General features: G+C 47.1%; 1 protein-coding gene across 1 annotated transcript in view; it reads left to right on the forward strand.

The window, feature by feature from the left end:
* The first annotated feature begins 9835 nt into the window (after positions 1-9835).
* The window catches only part of Prox1 (prospero homeobox 1), a 51502-nt gene continuing 41710 nt past the window's right edge, over positions 9836-19627 (forward strand). The window contains exons 1-2 of the mRNA XM_013015385.1: positions 9836-9913; positions 17784-19575. Coding sequence (XP_012870839.1) covers positions 17851-19575 — 1725 coding nt within the window. The 5' untranslated portion in view covers positions 9836-9913; positions 17784-17850. The remainder of the gene's footprint in view (positions 9914-17783; positions 19576-19627) is intronic.

Below are 19627 nucleotides of genomic sequence, written 5' to 3' on the forward strand. Positions count from 1 at the left end.
AAATGTGAACAAGAAATGTAGTATTTGACTGCTTTGTACCTCTTTGTTCACTGAATGAGACTCTCCTCCTGGAAATGTCCAGAGCTTGCCAGGGATGAGATTGTTAGGTGATATAAGGGTCCAGGTAAAGCCAGGACTGATTATGAGAATAATCTGAAAAACAACAACAACCCAGTCTCTGCAGAGGTTCTGGGGGGGTCTAGAGAAATTGTTCTAGCTCAGACTACTGGCAGACTCGAGTTTCAATTCTGACTCTGCTATGTACTGACTTGGTAGCTTAGAATAAGCAATGAGAACTTCTCTAGTCATTTGTACGATGGGAATACCCCTCATCCACTTAGTTATTGGGGGAGCTGCAAATAATACACTTTATTTACTCACTTCAAAAACTCCGCTCCTATCTTTTTCAGACTTCTGAAGCCAGCATGCCTGACTTACAGTTGTGCATTGAAGATGACTATGTTTCACTCTACCAAAAGAACATCTTTAATGGGATGTTGTGTTTTATGGTGTTTGCAAATGAAAAAAAAAGTGCAAGTGTGAGTACAGAATTCAAAGTGTCTGACATACAAGGAGTGTTTGGTAAATGTTACAAGTATCCATCATTGCTCCCGATCACTGTCCCTGTGTCTTGTGTTTCCACTGCAAGATCACTTTGGAATCTGAGAAAAGGAAGTGTTACTTTGCCCATCGTCCAAATTTTTCTAGAACAGAGCTCCTAATGAGGCTTCAGAAACTTGACCAAACCAAATACAGCCCAGAACTGTTGGGCCAGTACAGGCTCACCAACCTCCAAGCTTAGCAGCATTCTACAAATGACAAGCATCTGATAAATGGCCTGATTCCAATTTTGTAGAGGCTTCATTGAGTAATGCAAACCCCCCCCCCCACTTCCCAGCACCAGAAAGAGACAAGAGTAACCCATCGGCATGATGGATGATGTGGAGGAGAGGGAGAGAGCCCATGAAGTCCTGAAGGATGTACCCTGGGCCTCACTTAGGTGAGAAAATGGGTATGCTGGGGGCTATGGAGGTGCTAGAGGGCACTCTGACTCTCAGGTCCCACATTCCTTGCAAGCCAAGAGGAGGTCAGCACCCACAGAACCAAGGTCCTGCCAGCAACCTCTTTCCCCTCCCCAAGAAGGAACCTGGAACGTCTGTCCCTGGAGGCGGCAGTCCCAGAGCTGTTTTGTCCCAGTTGTTGTCCAGCCAACTGGGATTAGCAAGGGAGCAGCATCAAAAGTCTGGATGAGAGGAAGCCAAGATGCTTGGCCCTTCACCATGCCAAGAGCACCAGCCAATTTTAGCCTCCTACCTCACCTTTCTCCTACCTCACTTTCCTCCCACCTCTCCCTTAGCTTCCCAGATGATCCTCCACGTCCTGCCCCACCCAGCAGCCTCAGTGCTGGGAACTGGATGCTCTATGAACCATCTAGTACGTACCCTCTACTTCTATTCCGCACTTCCTCCATGCCTCCCAGGCTCCTCCTCTTCCTTTCTCTCCTCCCAATTCCCACTGCTCACTTCTTTCCATGCTCCCCACTTCCGGTCCCCACTCTCTGCCCCCCATGGTCCCTCAGCAACTCCTGTGCAACTCACTGACATTCTACAGACACATGTGTATTCTCCCCACCCACATTCAGCATCCTTTACTCCACATACCCCCCCACACACTCTACCACACTACCCCCTCCCCATCCCCTCTCCACCTACTAGGCTCTGCTCATCTAGATTCTCAGCCCACATCTTCCCCTCTGCTCATCCAGTGCAAGTGTTAGGCACAATCCTCTTCTACCAGGAAGGGGCTGGGATACAAAAGCCAGAAGCTGCCACCTGTCTCCCTATGGCCTGGCCTCAAATGCATGTGCCTTTCTAATTGTCCTGGTGTGCCTTTTGTTTATAATCCCCTAGAGACACAGACATTTCCCTCCTGGGTACAGAGTAGCCAGAAAGCAGAAAGCCAGAAAGGTTCCCCCCTCCCAAATACCCAGGAACACCCTCCCTTCTCCTCCCTGGACAGCCACTTCAGTTCATTCAGGGGAATCTAAATCCTTGTAGTACTCCCTGGGGACTGGTCCCCATCTCCATGCTGGAAATTCCCACCCCTCGAGAAATAGGATTGCTTTCTCTCTCACTTTTCAAGGATAGGGAAGTTGAACTAGCGACTCCTTCTCCAGTACTGGTGTTGTCAGCCAGCTTGCTCTGCTGTCTGCTGGTGCAGCCGGTTCCATTTCCTTGGCTTTCTTCCCCTTGCAGGCCTTCAGAGTCACAGCCAGTCATGACACCTTCCTGCCTGTCTTCCTCTCCTTGCTCACAGCTGTCTTTGGCTGGGCCCTCCTGCATTACCTTGCCTCATGCTTGGATTCATTGGTTTGAACATAATCTTATGAAGGATTGATTTTTTGTTTTACATGCATTTGGGGAAGTTGGTTATTCTCACATGTAAAAACCTATGCAGCTGATATGCATTTGTTTTTGTTTACCTAGGAATGTTGACCTTTTTTCTTTTCCAGCTTGTTATTCTCTCGGGAGTAGAACTTTTTGTCCTGTGGTTTTCTTATTCTGACCAGAAGCTTCTATGAGAAAGGTTTACTGTCTGTAAAATAGAGAAGGTGAAAGAGCCCCCCACCAAAAAAAAGGCGAGGAAGGGAGGGGGAGATTTCAGGTTGATAATCTCATGTTCCAGAGAGCCTGACAGAAAGTTCTAGGTCCAGGAACATGAGGCCTAGCTTCCAAACATGCACAAATTCTGTTCTGTATGGCCTAAACCTGTGTTGGGTGTGTGCTTTGTGTGTGTGTGTGTGTGTGTGTGTGTGTATACGCATACATGCACCCAAGGAAGCATTCTGCATAAGCTACATTTGTACGTGCAAATATAGCCATGTCAGTCCAGTTAGCTTCAGCAAAATATGAGGGGAAGAAGGAGGTTCTGTATAGGAGTCCTGGTGAGAATACGCCTATGCGCTTACGTTTGAGAGCAAAATAGGATCCAAATCATGTGCTGAACAGTTCTGTTTATGTGGAAGTCTCTTCTACACAACTTCACAACTTGGATTATTATTCCCATTTTATAGATCAAGAAAATGGAGGCTTGGAGAAGTTAAGTCACCCAAGGTCATCATGAAGTCACTCACCCTGGGGTAGTGTGACCCTGAGAGGCTTCCCCAGATTCCCCAGTCCTCCTCCACATCTCCTACCAGAGCTTGGCCTGGACATTTTTCTAATTTTTTTAAGCTCCTTTAGTGATTCTGATGATCAGCAGGTCCTTGCAAACACTGCTCACATCAAACTGTCCCGCTACCCCAGTTGCCAGTCTTGCTCTGAGCAGCCTTCTCCACATTGGATAAAAACATTTAAAACATATTTAAATAGCAATTTTGAAAAACTATGCAGCATATGGATTTCTCTTTTGATCTCAAAATGATGACAAACAGACACTTAGATACTTCGTAAAAGAAATATTACCAGAAAAATTATAGAAATCTGGCTTTCAACTTCGTCTTGCTCTAATTTAAACAAAATGCAACTTTCCAGAGTTATTCTTGCCCCGAATAAATCCAAACTGGCTCTTCTTTCTCTTATCCTCCCTATTCTGGCCTACGCCTATTTATTTCTAGCCTCCTCCTCAGCCTGAATAAAAAGCTTTGTAAGAGCTTTGTAAGTACGGGTAACTCAAGTACTATCACCAAAGCCCGGAAAATAGAGCACCTCCTCTGAATTCCCACCCTTGACATGAAAGACCAAAGAAAGGAGAAGCCGGAGTAACGGCCAAATATCCTGAAATTGACAAAAGAAGTCAGGGCAGAAGGACAGATTTTCATTCCTCTGAAGGTCCAGCCCCTCCTGCAATCCCAAGAGATACCCTCCCCCCTTCCCGCCCCCACTCGCCCGTACCCCCCCCCTGCCCCGTCCAGTGCAGAGTCCCCGAAGCAACAGGCAGAAGCAGGGGAGGGAGAGGTGGGGAGGCCACGGGGGGGGGTGCGTAACATCGCTGGCCTGGTGGCAACCCATGTTTCCCAACCTCAGATGACATCCCCCCCTACCTGGCCCGCTCCCCCGAGTTCCGTGGCCCCCGGGAGCAGGTGGCCGCCCTCTGCGGCCCCCCTCCCGGCCTTCGAACCAGAGCGATCAGAAACTGGCTGCAGCTCCTGCGGGCACCTGGGAAAAGGTCCGGGCGCGGGGAACAAGGGTACCCAGGACAGCGGGCAGGGCCCTCCAGACCCCCCCCCCCACGGGCGGTGCGCCCACCCCCACCCCCGCGCAGAAGCTGGGGCTCTCGCTCCGCAGGGTTCGCGGCACTGCGCCCCGCGCCGCGTCACGCTGCTGGCCAAGGCCGGGACACGTAGCACGGGGGAGAAAGGGGGTGCGGTGGGGGGACCGGCAAGGAAGGACGTGCGGGGATTGGGGGTAGGGTGGGGGTGGGAAGGACACCAAGAGCGATCGGAGGACCGGGAACCCCGCTTCCCGCCCAGGGCCGGCCGGGGGAGAGGAGCCGCCCAGCCTTTCCCGCCCATCGCGAAACTTTTCCAACAGGCGCGCGCGGGCGAATTCCCGTTGGATTTGGGCAATCCCGAGTGGCCATCAGGGAGCAGGCACACGACCCTTGCCCTCCCCTAGCCCACCCCCGGGACCCACGCGCGAGGATAACATGGGCCTCCCCACGGCGGGTTGGGGTGGGGTGCGGGAAGTGGCCAAGGGTGGGCGTAAAGGGACTCGCGAAAGGCTCGAAGAGCGCTCAGAAAATAAAAGCCTGCCCCAGCTCGCCGGGATCGCGGTGCCCAGAGGCCTTGCATAACTTTGCCCACTGCGCCCCCGCGGGCCCAGGCGACCCTCCGCACTCGCAGCCTCACCCCGCCCAACTCCCGCCCGGCTGCGGCCCAAGCCAGCCTTTGTACTTCAGGGACAAGGCAAAGATAGCTGACCCCCCACCAATGCTGCTGGTGGCTGAGTGTGTGTGTGTGTGTGTGTGTGTGTGTGTGTGTGTGTATGCGCGAGGGGGGCTGGGGGAGGTCAACTGTGTAGATCCCACTCCCTAGCACCCCACAAGGTACAGAGTGGAAGCAACCCCTGGGTCCCCTCTGCTTCTCTCTACCCTTGGGGTCCCCATCTTCTTCACTTATACTGTGGCTGGGAGAAGATACAGCACTATCAGATCAATCAATGTGTTGGGATTGCTGTTGGTTTGTTGTTGCTGCTGCTGCTGTTTTAAGTAAAATCACTGAGTCGCCGAATCCTAGATTATTAGAGAAAGGCCAGTTGTGGGGGGGTAGGGAGCAAGTGCACCCCCTCGGAAGGAGAGCGGGCGGCGCGTGGCCTGGCGGACGCCTGGCGAGACTCAGCGAGGCCCGGTGGAGTGGCTGGATTATGTAAGTAACAGCCCTCCCGGCGCTGGACACCATCTGTTAATTTCTTGATATTGGAAAGTTGGGTGCCTGAGGCTAAGCCAAGGCTGGCTGCGAAGGGCTTCCAGCCTGGCTATTTCTTATTCCTCCAGGGCAGGAAACTGTACCTCCCTTGATTATTATTATTATTATTTTACCCAGTGCCATCAAATCAAGGAGAAGTCTGACCCCTGGATCACCCTCAACCCCTCTCCTGGGGAGAGGAGTGGACTTTGCCTTGTGTTTGGGGGGTAAGGGGGGCAGGGACGAGCGATTTTCTCGACGACATCTTATAGTAGCGAGTCCTCTGACAAATCCATACTTTTCTGACAGATCTGCGGTCTTTGGGGTAAAAGGAGAGGGGGGGACTCTTAACTGGGGAATGGGGGCTTAATTGTTTTCTTTTAAAAATACTACTTTTGCTGTCAACACCCCTGTCTGCAGTTTCTCTTAAGGGTTATATTTCGACTTTCTTTGGAGTGATTCGTTTCTGTTTACTTTGAAAGCTGTTGGTTAAACAAACATCACTCAGAGGCTTCTCAACAGTGAGGTTCCCCAGAGAGAAAGCCCGCAGCTGCTTCTTGCTACTGATCTTGCGGGATTTCACTTTCGGCCCCACCATTCAGAGCAAATCCAGGTTGGGTTTGGCGTCACGCTGGGCACGGGGGAGGAGAGTGGGAGAGGCCGAGTGTCATTCTGCCTGTGGGCTACCTGCTGCAGGCCCGGTCTGCTCCTCAGAGTTGGTTTTTCTTTCTCTTCCCTTCCTCAGGCTGGTGGCAGTGGTGGCCACGAAGGGGTGAGTTTGGTGGTTTGGTGGCAGCGAGGGGTCTCTGGCATCGTTTGCCGGAATTCGCGTCCCTGTTTGCCTCTAGGCTGGGTGTCTTAGGGTTTGATGAGGGCTGGGTGTAAGTTTTTAAATTACATACACGCACCACTTTCCCTCCTACCCCCACTTAATGGCTTTACGGAAGAAGGGGGAGGGGAGCACCAAGGAACTAGCCCGGCGAATGCGTTTAACCCAGAACCAGATGCACAAGGGATGACCGCAGGTTGGACTCCGAACACACACAGATCGCCCTGCAGATCAATAAGCAAACGCAACCTGCACGGGGACGGTCTGTGTGAAGCTGGATCAGAACTTGAGTTAACTTCTAAGTTGCTAGGGTGGCGTTGGCCACCGGGAGGAAGGAGGGAATGAGTTGACCCGGGCTAGGTTTGGCCTCAACGTTCACAGATGGAGCCATTATCTATGCGACTTCTGCCCCCAACGGATCGCGCTTTTTTTTCCCCTCCCCTATCAGAAAACAAACCAGAAGTCGCCGAGATAGGGGTCTTGGGCCTGACGCCTGGCTCCAGAGCCCCCAGAAATCCAAGAGAGCATCCTAGCTGGGACCAGGGAGGTGGCCTGGCCGCGACAGTCGCGGACCAGACAGACACCCGCGTCGGCTGCTTACAAAGCTGGATTGCAGACCCAGCTCGCTCGTCCAGCGTCGCGCGCGCTCCGGTTCCAAGAAGCGGCTCCTGCGCCCCAATGCCGCCTGCGAATTGCCACCGCCGAACAGCCGCGAAGCCTCTGCCGCCCAGGCTGGGGGCGGGGGAGAAGGGGGGTGAAGTGTTTCCTTGTTCTCCCAGAGGGTTAGCTAGACTTCAAGTCCGGCCTGCCTTTTGCCTCCAGCGTGGTAGAGGTCTTACTGTGGTGCGCAGGGGAACTTTTCCCGCCGCCTGATCCTGTCAGGTGTAGTGTGTTCAAAACGTGCAACAAAGTGCTAGGTACAATTGACCCAAAGTTATGAGCTGAGGTTGGAGCTATTTTCTTTCCCCTGGCCTCCTTTCTTTCCCCCCCCCCCCACGCATCCCCTTTTCCTTCCCTGGTCTCCTCCCTTTTGAGTCTTAAACTGAGCAGATGGTTTTAGGGTGTAAAGAACATATATTCTTTATTACTACACGTTTATTTGCGGACTATCGCTAAGTTATTTGTGCAAACAGGTTTTAAAAGAAGAAAAATGAGAAAGAGCAAGAAAACATCCTCAGAACCCAAATTTCCCAGCACAATACACCCGCTTACCTCGAAGGGACCATGTTGTATCTAATGAGCGTGAGGACAGATTATTTCAGTTCCCAGCCTAAACTGTCACATCCCTGTAAGAACACTTGATACAACCGCGGATCCCTGGAGGGGTGAGCCGTGTGTGCCTGTGTCTGTGTTACCTCCACAAAGGACCAGAGGAGTGTCTAGGGGAGATGAGTGGGGGAAGGGGTAAATAACGCTGGGGATGCACCTATAAGTCTTTTCCCATCTGGCTGACCTGATTTTCCCCCCCCTTCCTCTTCAGTGCCAAAAGTTTGCTACAGGATACATACCAACATCGTTATTCAGAGACAAGACTTAATATCCTGTTTACAGTTGGATACATTTGAGGGTGAAGTTGTAAATATCCCAGAGAGGTGTGTGTCTGGGGGAGAAGATGTTGGTAGTGGTTGGCTAGTGTCCTTGCAACACATCTCATAAATACTGTTGTCACAACGCGGTGCGACCTTTGATCTGATTAAATTCAAGGGACATGCAAAAAAGACTTCTCCCTATCCTGCCTTATAAAAAGAAAGAAAAAGAAAAGGAAAAGATCCCCCTAAATATTGAGCATTGAATCTACTTACTAGGTATGCATGTTTCTGCTTCAAAGCTCACGACTAGTCCCAGCTTTTTATAGGATCTTTAAGTCATAAAGCGGCTGTTTTATTAAATGCTGTTTACTATGCCCAGGGAAACCTTCATGCTGCGGCTGGATGGAGGCTGTCTCTTTAGCATTTGTTATTCGCAAAGCTCAAAAAGCTCTTAAAAAAATAATCTGAAGAAATGTTGTCGGATATTTTTCACCCACGAAATGACAAATCAAAATGAATTTTCTATGGCTTCACCTTAGAGCCTGAGATTTTAGCGTCTGAAATTTTCTTGCCTAATAAACTTTAAAGTTTGTAACCCTGACATTAAAATGGTGTAAATCCTATGTTGGACTGTTTTTAGCTCCCTTTGGTCATTCTGAGTGAGGGAGAGGAAATCGGGAGATGTTTGTGACATGTATGTGTGTACATATATACATATGTATCTATACATACATTGATCTATCTATATATATATCTAGCTAACCCATATAATATTGTTAGAGGTGATCGAAGGTGAATATCATTCTTACTAATCATTTTCACAGGTAATTGGGACTTAGTGGGGGTTGTTTTAACATCAGATTCATTGGACCGAGGGTGAAACATCTTTCACCTATGATTTTAATTCTAAACCAACCTGTATTTTATCCTTCACCTACTCTTTAAAAGAGTGACATACATATATGTATACTGCCTCGGAGATCGTTTAAAAAGTAGAATGATTTGCGCATCTCTCCCCCCACTCCCTCCCTCCCTTTATGCCACCCCCTAAACCCCCCCCCCACACACACACCCAATACACTTTTTCCTCAAATATACTTTTCCATGCCTTTCTCTACCCAAGTCCAGGGAGCGCTCCCTCGCTTAGCGGCTCGGTGAACTTGATCAGCTGTATCAGGGAAATGAAAAAAAAAAAAAAAAACAGAAAGACCAGCGTCCTGGAAGATCAAGTTGCGCCGGGCGCTGCTCCGCAGAGTGCCCGCAGATGGCTCGCTGCGGCTCGGGAGCGGAGATCCCGGCGCCCCGAAGCTATGGCTGGGCGGGGGGTGGGGGGTTGGGGGTGGGGGACCAGGGATGGAGGCCAGGGATGGAGCGGGGTGGGGGAAGCGCAGGAGGAGGGGGCTCTCTCCTTTTCTGTCCTCCCAGCCCCTCACCCCTCCACCCCTTTTCTATATATATGGTTTTTTTTTTTCTCCCTCCCAAGTTCTCTTGCCTGGCTATCCCCCCTTGAATCCGAAGGCGCCTCGCGATTGGGTGCTGGGGCCGGGTACGTCAGTCAGACTGTGACGTGCTGTCTTCCTGTTTCCTTCAGCTGTGTCTTAAAGTAAATCTTGTTGTGGAGCGGAGCCCTCAGCTGAGAGAGCGCTCGGAAATCATTCACCATTGCCACCGCGGAGAGCAGAGCGGCGCAAAAGAGCTCTGGCCGGGTCCGCCTGCCCGCGCCCTGCCCGCGCCCTGCCCGCCTCGCCCGGCTCCGCTCCGCAGCCTCTCCGCCCCTCGCCCCGCTCTGCGCTCCGCTCCTTGGCTTTTTCTCCTCTCCTTTCGTCCCCTCGCCCCTTCTCTCCTCTCCCGTCCCCGCCTCTCTCTCTCTCTCTCTCTTCCCCCCCCCATTCCCTCCCTCCCTCTGCCCACTCGCCGCGCTCCCTTGCGCTCGCACAGACTCACCGCGCCTGGTCCAATTATCATATTCATCACCCGCAAGATACCACCGTGTGTGCGCGCGCGTGTGTTCCTCTCTCTGCCGGCCAAAAAGAGAGAGAGCGAGAGAGAGAGGCGAGAGAGTGGAGAGAGAGAGAGTGCAGAGAGAGAGAGAGAGAGAGAGAGTGGGGAGAGAGAGAGAGAGAGGCTCGGTCCCACGGCTCTCTGCACCGCGTAAGTACCTTCTCCCCCTCGCGAGTCCCCTCCCCTTTGCCAGAGTCACTTGCACTAGCTTGTTCTTCTAGAATGAGAAGGAAGAGAAAAGAGCTTCCCAGTCCCTCACACCCCGGGTAAACAATCTGCACCCCCCCCGCCTCCACTTCTCTCCCAGGAGTTTAAAAAAAAGAAAGAAAGAAAAGGAGGAGGGGTGGCATTTAAATGAACCCGGGTAAAACAGCCTCCAAACAGTTTTCTAAGCCGGAGGCGCCCTCGGTGGGACTCGGCGCTGCGCTCTTCCCAGGGCCGGAGAGAGTAAGTGGTCCGCTTGGCTTGGCTTTCTTTCTCTTTCCTGCCGCTTGGCTGGGGGTGGTGTTGGCCCTGGAGATGGGGGTTGCGGGGGACACGCTGGTGTGGCTGGACTTGTCGCCGATCTTGTCACCTTTTGTGTAACGTCTCTGGGGGTGCGAGGACGGTTTGGCTTCCCTCCCTTCTTTCTCTTCTCAGGAGAGGAGAGAGGGACAACGAGGGGGACCGGGTCGCTTTGTGTGTGTGTGTGTGTGTGTGTGTGTGTGTGTGTGTGTGTGTGTTCGTCTGCGCCCCCCCCGGCCCCCCCTCCGCTTTCCGCTAAGCTCCATCCATCTCCTCTCTGGGGTTAAAACTCCACTCCCGGGGCTCGTCCCCAGGTCCTCTCCCTTTGTCTTGTTTATTATAGCTCCCTTTCTTCCCGGCTCTTCCAATTTGCTTGTCATTTGCATACCTTTCACTTCTCCTTTTTTAACCCCAGCAGAGGGACCGGGAGTGGGGGAGGAGGGGCCACTTAAAAAGGGTGTGTGTGTGTGTGTGTGTGTGTGTGTGTGTGTGGGTGTGTGTGTGTGTGGTGGGGGGGGGGAGAGGCGCTCTTCTTACTTTTCTGGACCACACACTGTCGAAGCTGAAATGTGGAGTGATGGGTCCTGAGCGCGCCACCCCTCTCCGGGCTGGGTGGAGCGGGTTAGGGGTAAGGTGGCACCCAGTGCCCCAGGGGGCCTGAAGTGGAGGGATTGGGGACCTGACCAGCCGCCGCCGAGCTGGATAGAGGACTCGAGATCCGGGTGGAATAGAAGTGCGCTCCTACAGTGGATGTGTGAGTTGGAGACTCTCAGGGCCATCGCTGGCGTTCTGTGGTGTTGGGGCAGCTTCGCTCGGGTCTTGCCGGCTTAGCACCGACTGTGTTACCTCAGTTCGAAGGACTGGGGACTCATAAGGAGAAAAGAGGAGAGGTGAGAGTAGTTGTTGTTGTGAAGAGGACTGAGGAAAGTGGAAAGGGGGGGAGGGGGAGAATTCTCTCCTGCTTGAACAGTCAAGGTGGAAGGGGGGGAGGGGACGATGGACATCACCCAAAGTCCCGTTTAGCAAGTTGTGGGTTCTTCTGGTGTGCCAGCCAGTCAGTTCTCCTGCTGGACCTGATGGGGGTGGGGCCGGCAAAGGAGGAGTCGCTTTCCGCACCCTAAAGGGTCTGTGGACCCTTCTCGACTTCTTAGGATGTTGAGCTGCCCAGGCAGACTGAGAGTAGAAACAGGAGGCGGGGTTGGTGATTGTCTTAAATAGCCCAAGGAGTCTGGTTGGAGTGTGAAGTTGCTGTTCTTGGCAACCCCAGAGCCCTACCTGCCCGCGGGGGGGGGGGGGGGGAAGGCTGGGAACTCACCTGCTTGTTTTGACTTTTCCAAGAAGGTCTGTGTTGTCTCCTTAAGCTTATAAAAACAGAGCAAGCACAGGGTGGCCTCCTCAAAAGTCAAGGCTGGAAAAGTCTCCTACACCCCCTCCCCCCCTTCTCCTTCCTTTCTTCCCTTGATCCCATGCCATGTCTTATAACAAGAAAGAAAATCATTTCCTTTCTTAAACAAGGTAGGCAGAAGTCTATGAGCAGAGTGCATGGGCAGGGCCTGACAGGTGTGTTGTGTCAAGAAAGACAGGTGCAAATTTCCTCTGTGTCTCTGTGTGTCTGTATAGTTCCAGACCACAAGGCTCGCTTGAGGGTTGTAGAGGTTTATGAATTTATGGTTGTCCTGGTTAATAGGATTGTCTGGGCTAATGGAAATTGGGCTGCTGTTCTGTGGAGCCCTGCCATGTGAGTTCTTTGGGAGGAGGTAGGGGAAGGTTGGTATGTATTTGTTTACTCTTTTTAAGGATGGAGGCCAGCGCCTGCTAAGGCCATGTCTCAAGCTTCTGTCTGCCCTTCGGCCAAATCTACTTCAGCAGCAGGTGGAGGCAGATTGACTTTCCCTTTGCTTCCCTCCAGTTCCCAGTTTATGCCTGTCTCCCAGAGATGGGCAGGGCGATAGAGGAGTGGGGAGAGGCAAGGAGAGAAGACTGTGTGTGTGTGTGTGTGTGTGTGTGTGTGTGTGTGTGTGTGTGTGTATCTTGGACAGCCATCCACAGTTGTGTAACTGTCAACATACCAAAGTCAGTTTGAAAGTGTTACTGGTGTTAAAGCTTATCTTTTAGCATGCTTTCTCTCTGCCTAGAAAGAATAGGTATGTGCATAAACTCTTTCAAGTCGCATTGCTAAATACTCTCATAAAGTCATTGTACCAGCCAAGTGCCAGATGTCCTAGATAGGACTTTGATGGAGATAGAAAAATCTAAGGACACCCCAGGAAACTGTGCTTTTCTGTTTGGTGCAAGTTGGGCAATCCATTCCCTAAAGTTTCTTTCAAGAACTTAAGAATATTTTCAGAATGGAGGGGAAAAAAAAGAGTATTCAAGTTAACCTGTGTGTGGACATGCTCATATGGTAGTAAAATGATGAAGTTAAGGACTCTGGTGTGATATGTGAGGGAAGATATTGGGAATTTAGTATAAGCACTATGTTTAGAATTCTTAGGAGTTGACCTTCAGAACATTTTTTCTTTAAATAGGCTACTTCTTTAAGCCAAGTTGCCTATGAATAGGCTAGAAAACAAATAGTTTGGGTTGGTTGTTTTAATTGGTTTAGTGTTTATCATTGGTGTCTTGAAAATGAAATTGTACATGTCATTTATTCTTTAAATTTAAGCATCAAAGGCCCCTCCCCCACATTTTTCTTGTATGCTTTTAAAGTTCTTTGGTTATTAAATTGTCACCATGGCTTTGTTCATTTACTTTATTTTTAATGGAGGTTATCTGTGCTTGGCACTTATATTGATATTTTATGTGTCCATTATGCAGAATTCTATTTAGTTTAATCACCACCTTGTGGGGGGAAAGTCATGCATACATAAAATGCATCTTTGTTCACTTTTCTCATTTCCTAGCATGGGTCCTTCAGAAGCCGCATGTACACCTTACAACCCACGCCAGGCTTTTCTCTAAGTTGCCAGACTTCCCCTTCTTTATTCAAAACTCAAAAAGGCCTTTGTCATCAATTTGCTATATCATTTCTGCCATTGTCTCAAACTTGCTATCTGAAGAATCTCTGTATTTAGTTATTAAGAAAATGTTATGTTATAATATGAAAATGGATAATATACATGATTATCACTACAGGTTTTAAGTGTGTGTATAAATTGGGAGAGACATCTATAAGGAATGTCTCAGTCCTTATTACCTAGTACATTCTAAAGCTTCAAATGGCACTTAGAATATTTCAATTTTCTGCAAAAACAGGTGTAAGCCTATTTTCATAAGAGTATTCTCACACTTTTATTTACTTAGTTAAGTAACATATTACTTTTTAAATAAGTAGAAATCAATATTTTTGGCATGCCACAGAGAATTTTCTGTGTTCTTTCTGCAGGTGAGAAATGCACTGATTTTTTTTTTTTTTGCAGGCATGGAGGAATTGTAAATGAAATGGCTGTGATTTGAGAACTCGATTTTGATAGGAAATTTAAGATTCTGCCAATACAGTCTTAGTTAATTGAAGTACTACCTTGTGCCAAATAGTTTTCTTCAAAATAAATATCAAAAGCTTCCTTAAGCTGTTGTAAGCAGAAATATCTTTGAAGGAAAAATTGCTAATTAAAAGGCATGAACACTTAAACATGCGGCAGGGAACAGCTTAGAGATTTTTGGGGAGGAGGGCGATAGCTAAATCAAACTATCTAATTTTCTCCACTGAACTACTGATTGTCAGACTGAATTATAGTATTCTTTGTTTATGATATCCCACCCGAAATATCATAAGTAGGTTAACTCACATTGCGTAGGCCCATTCAAAGATCACTTTCTGAAAGAAGTAAAAAAGTTCAAGCAGTTTCTTCAAATCATTTTATCGACAAAGACTGATAATAATCTAAGCAGGAAACTGTGCCAAACTTACACTCTCTCTCTCATAAAAGATTTTTCTGAACTATCTGGATAATTACCATAATGAAACACTTCTTTGTCCAGAATCTGGACTCCAGATAGATGCAGTAAAAGTTGTATCTCCCTCCCTTCTTTATTAAAGTGGAGCGATGAACCACTTTCTAGTTCATATTGCAGTGTTCCTTTGAAATTCTTTACTGAATATTCTTTTCTAGTAATATTAATCCATGAGCATCCTTATAAATCTCACTTGATCATAACTTGAGGTTTGTTCTTCTGGTATCTTTTTCTTGGTGGAATCTGCTATTGTACAGAAATTATCAAAGCATTTTTATAGATTAGATGCCAATTGGTACAATAAAATATTCAATATTTTAAAAATTCTGTATAGATTTTCATATTGACTAATGAAAAACATAGTACATGTGTATTTAATCAATAAATTTGGATTCATTGCTACATTAGTGTTTTTCTGTATTCTTGGTGATAATTGATAATGACAACTGCTGATCGAAAGGCTTCACATTGACTAGTTAAACCCAGATTAATGTTAAAATGAAAATGCTGTGAGACTCAACTGCAATTATAGTTGAAAGATTATGATTTAGTACATGTGCTGAGAAATGCAGGAGTTTTTGAAAATCTTAGTGGACAGGAGAGTATGTTTGACAAAACACTCCTTAATATTTTCTTTAGATCATGAATTGGGAAAGTACAAAAGCAATTGAAAAACATTTCCAAGTGATTTAACTTACATTATGATTATTTGATAATGTATTTTCACACATGGTAAACATATTCATATATATCTTGTTCATAAAACATGATGGTCATAAAATATTATGTCAACAAGTTATTATTTAACCTTGCTTAAAATGGTCACCTATCTTTATTTCTCAGTTTAGATCTAAGCTATCTAAAGAGATAATAATTTATGCCTCTTCTTGTTAGATCGCATAATTTTCCCCTTTGTTTTGTCCTATCTGTCACATCTCAGCTAAAAAGAACTAAAGTAGTCTTTAGTTTTTTTATTCTTTCACATAAGAACTAAAAGTATTCATTCTCTCTTTGCCCAAGACAGAAATAAATCATTAAAATATTAACCAATAGAGAATTGCAACAACAAAAAAAGGTTTAGTTGGGTGAGTTTCAAGGGAGTTACAGGATAGCTTGTTCTGAACAGACATAGTGAGCATGTTCAATTAACACCTACTATCCACTGAAGGTGAAAGAAATATGTCTTTCTACTTTCTACCCTAGGAAGAACACCCTTCTCTTGGCCAGGGCATGAGTCAGGGATACAGCTGTTGATACCTAGACTAGATGAGAGGAAGTCCAGCTGACTCAGTTGGGAGAGGAAGGCTGCCTGGGTATGACCTTGTGTCCATCATTCTTCTGAATCTCCGCTACAGAGATGTTCTTCCCATACATAGCAAGAGGGGCAGAAGGAAAGTTCAATGTTAAGGTGAACAAGGAGAGAAAAGATACTGCAGGAAGTTTATTCAGTGTGTTCATTGAAAATCTATGAACTCTGCAGATGATATTAAATAGAAAAGGATGTACACATACACACACAAAGCACAGAATAGGCCCAAAGAATCTCCTTTGTGATACCCTCTCCCAAATGCAAATGTTGAAAATAATTCAACCCTTCTCCTGTTCTCTCTCACACCTGACAACGACTCCTGATTTATCAGATTTCATGTGCAAGGGAAGTATCTGCCACTACATTTTTTGTGTATTCCTGGAGCCAGTTTTATTATTAGTGTACAAGGAGATGCAGTCATTCTGAATTTTGATCTTTGAATCCAATGAGTAAAATCAGTCAAACCTCTGTTTCCATCTCAACTTCTGGAAATTTTATTTTGAAGTGTACAAAATGTACTTCATCTTCAAGCATACAAAACTACATAGAAAGAAATATCATCTTTCTTTCATGATGCCCTAAAACTGGCTCCTTTATACATATATATATATATATACATATATGTATATATATATATATATATATATAATCTTCATATAGACATTGAGAGTATGAATACTGCATAAGGAAATCTTGGACATGATTAAAAAAAAACATATTGTTGCCATGTAAGCACTGAGCATTTTCTTGATTTTTACAGGTTATTTCATGCTGAAATTATGCCTATTTGCATGGATAGTCATTCTTTAAAACTAGCCACAGATGCAGTCCTAGGGAGCACGTAGATGTTTTTACAGGTGAACCGAAAGAGATGGGAGCTGTTCCAAACACTCTGCACGCTGCCTTTGGCAATAGACCCTGTTATTGTGAAGATGTGCTCTGTTAAGCAAACGTGAAGTTCAATATCAGATAAGCCTGGCATGAGAAAAAAATATTTTCCTCTTTTTTCACAAAACGTTCATTGTAAACAAAAAGATGTGACATCTTACATGTATTCAAAATTTGAGGTTAGCATTGCTACCTAATAAGTCCCACAATGTGTCAATTTCCTTTGATAAAATATAAGCAAGGTTATTCTCTCTTTATATCATGTGTCCAAGAAACAATAGAGACACTCATATACAAAGAAGGTATTTCCCTTTCTCACATATTTGATGCTGTTTTCTTTCTTTATGTATCTTCCTTTGGTTGCTTTCTCTGTTTAAGGCTTTTCTTTTCCTTTCCTTTTACTTGGCATAGGAAATAACATTTACAAATGGTATGTGTCAAATAGTTTCTTTAGCTATTTCAAGTTTAATTTTAGCATATACTAATAGATGAAAACCAGAACTGAACATGTATATATCCTCACTTAGTCCAATAATTTATTGTTCTACATTTTGATTTCTAAAATGTATCAACATCCTTCCTTTGCAGTGATTCCAACTTCTCATGATTAAAAGTAACAAAAAGGACATCATGAAAAATTACAACTATTCTCATAGTTACATTAAAATAAAGCAACAGACACAAATTGCACATATGATCTAAGAAAAAAAGGCTAACTCTGCTAACTAAGCAGACATGAAAAACTAGCATTTGTGCATTTATTTCAATGCTAAATTGACCATTTATGTTTGAAAGAGACTGGTTAGAGTGTTTGTGCCATTTCACATATGACAGAAATATTTTAAAATTCAATAACAAAGGGTGTGTGGCAAATATGTGCATGTATTGTAGGGTCTTTTTCCTTTGGTAACAGTAAAGCCCCAGAAACTTTAATGCCACCCAAATTTCACACAGCCTCAAAAATGTATCCTTCTTTCTTAAGGACGGACCACTTTTATCTTCTTTTATCATATGACTCAATGCCCAGAATTTAATCAATTGGTTGTCATAGGCTGTGTTCTTATAATCTACTGTTTCTTCTGAAGATAAACAGTATCATTTTAGGCATTTGTGAAAGAGAATCATATTACTGGTGCTTAAGCAGTTTTTGCTTTTTTTTTTTTAATCTTAATCCATCTTAAACCAGTGGAGCAGAAATATTTAAAAATGTTTCATTTCAAGCAGAGTGCATAATAAATTGCAATAATTGTAATGTGCCATAAATCCCAGAGCCTATGCATTTTGCATTTGATTCAGGATTGAGGTCAGGAAATTTGGAGAAATTTAAAGAAAATGATTCATCAGTCCTTTTGTTCTGTTGGCCAGGGTCCCGGGATTCTTGAGCTGTGCCCAGCTGACGAGCTTTTGAAGATGGCACAATAACCGTCCAGTGATGCCTGACCATGACAGCACAGCCCTCTTAAGCCGGCAAACCAAGAGGAGAAGAGTTGACATTGGAGTGAAAAGGACGGTAGGGACGGCATCTGCATTTTTTGCTAAGGCAAGAGCAACGTTTTTTAGTGCCATGAATCCCCAAGGTTCTGAGCAGGACGTTGAGTATTCAGTAGTACAGCACGCAGATGGGGAAAAGTCAAATGTACTCCGCAAACTGCTGAAGAGGGCGAACTCGTATGAAGATGCTATGATGCCTTTTCCAGGGGCAACCATCATTTCCCAGCTGTTGAAAAATAACATGAACAAAAATGGTGGCACCGAGCCCAGTTTCCAAGCCAGCGGTCTCTCTAGTACAGGCTCCGAAGTACATCAAGAGGATATATGCAGCAACTCTTCAAGAGACAGCCCCCCAGAGTGTCTTTCTCCTTTTGGCAGGCCTACTATGAGCCAGTTTGATATGGATCGCTTATGTGATGAGCACCTGAGAGCAAAACGCGCCCGGGTTGAGAATATCATTCGGGGGATGAGCCATTCCCCGAGTGTGGCATTAAGGGGCAATGAAAATGAAAGAGAGATGGCCCCGCAGTCTGTGAGTCCCCGAGAAAGTTACCGGGAAAACAAACGCAAGCAGAAGCTGCCCCAGCAGCAGCAACAGAGTTTCCAGCAGCTGGTTTCAGCCCGAAAAGAACAGAAGCGAGAGGAACGCCGACAGCTGAAGCAGCAGCTGGAGGACATGCAGAAACAGCTGCGCCAGCTGCAGGAAAAGTTCTACCAAATCTATGACAGCACTGATTCTGAAAATGATGAAGATGGTAACCTGTCTGAAGACAGCATGCGCTCCGAGATCCTGGAAGCCCGGGCTCAGGACTCTGTAGGGAGGTCAGACAACGAGATGTGTGAACTAGACCCAGGACAGTTCATTGACCGGGCTCGAGCCCTGATCAGGGAGCAGGAGCTGGTGGAAAACAAGCCCAAGAGAGAAGGGAACAACAAAGAAAGAGACCACGGGCCAAACTCCTTACAACCCGAAGGCAAACATTTGGCCGAGACCTTGAAACAAGAACTGAACACTGCCATGTCGCAAGTTGTGGACACTGTGGTCAAAGTCTTCTCGGCTAAACCCTCCCGCCAGCTTCCTCAGGGTTTCCCACCACTGCAGATGCCCCAGGCCAGATTCGCAGTCAACGGGGAGAACCACAATTTCCACACTGCCAACCAGCGCCTGCAGTGCTTCGGCGACGTCATCATCCCGAACCCCCTGGACGCTTTTGGCAACGTGCCGATGCCCAGTTCCACAGACCAGACAGAAGCGCTGCCCCTGGTGGTTCGGAAAAACTCATCTGACCAGTCTGCCTCTGGCCCGGCCGCTGGCGGCCACCACCAGCCCCTGCACCAGTCGCCTCTCTCGGCCACTGCAGGCTTTACCACCTCCACCTTCCGCCACCCCTTTCCCCTTCCCTTGATGGCCTACCCATTTCAGAGTCCCTTAGGTGCTCCCTCCGGTTCCTTCTCGGGCAAAGACAGAGCCTCTCCTGAATCCTTAGACTTAACTAGGGATACGACGAGTCTGAGGACCAAGATGTCATCCCATCACCTGAGCCATCATCCCTGTTCACCAGCACACCCTCCCAGCACGGCCGAGGGGCTCTCCTTGTCCCTCATAAAGTCCGAGTGTGGAGATCTGCAAGACATGTCTGACATCTCACCTTATTCGGGAAGTGCAATATCCTTTTCTTCCCCCCCCCCCCAAGGAACAAACCAAACCAGACCAGGTT

This window comes from Dipodomys ordii, unplaced genomic scaffold (assembly GCF_000151885.1).
Source record: "Dipodomys ordii isolate 6190 unplaced genomic scaffold, Dord_2.0 Scaffold26, whole genome shotgun sequence".
NCBI lineage: Eukaryota > Metazoa > Chordata > Mammalia > Rodentia > Heteromyidae > Dipodomys > Dipodomys ordii.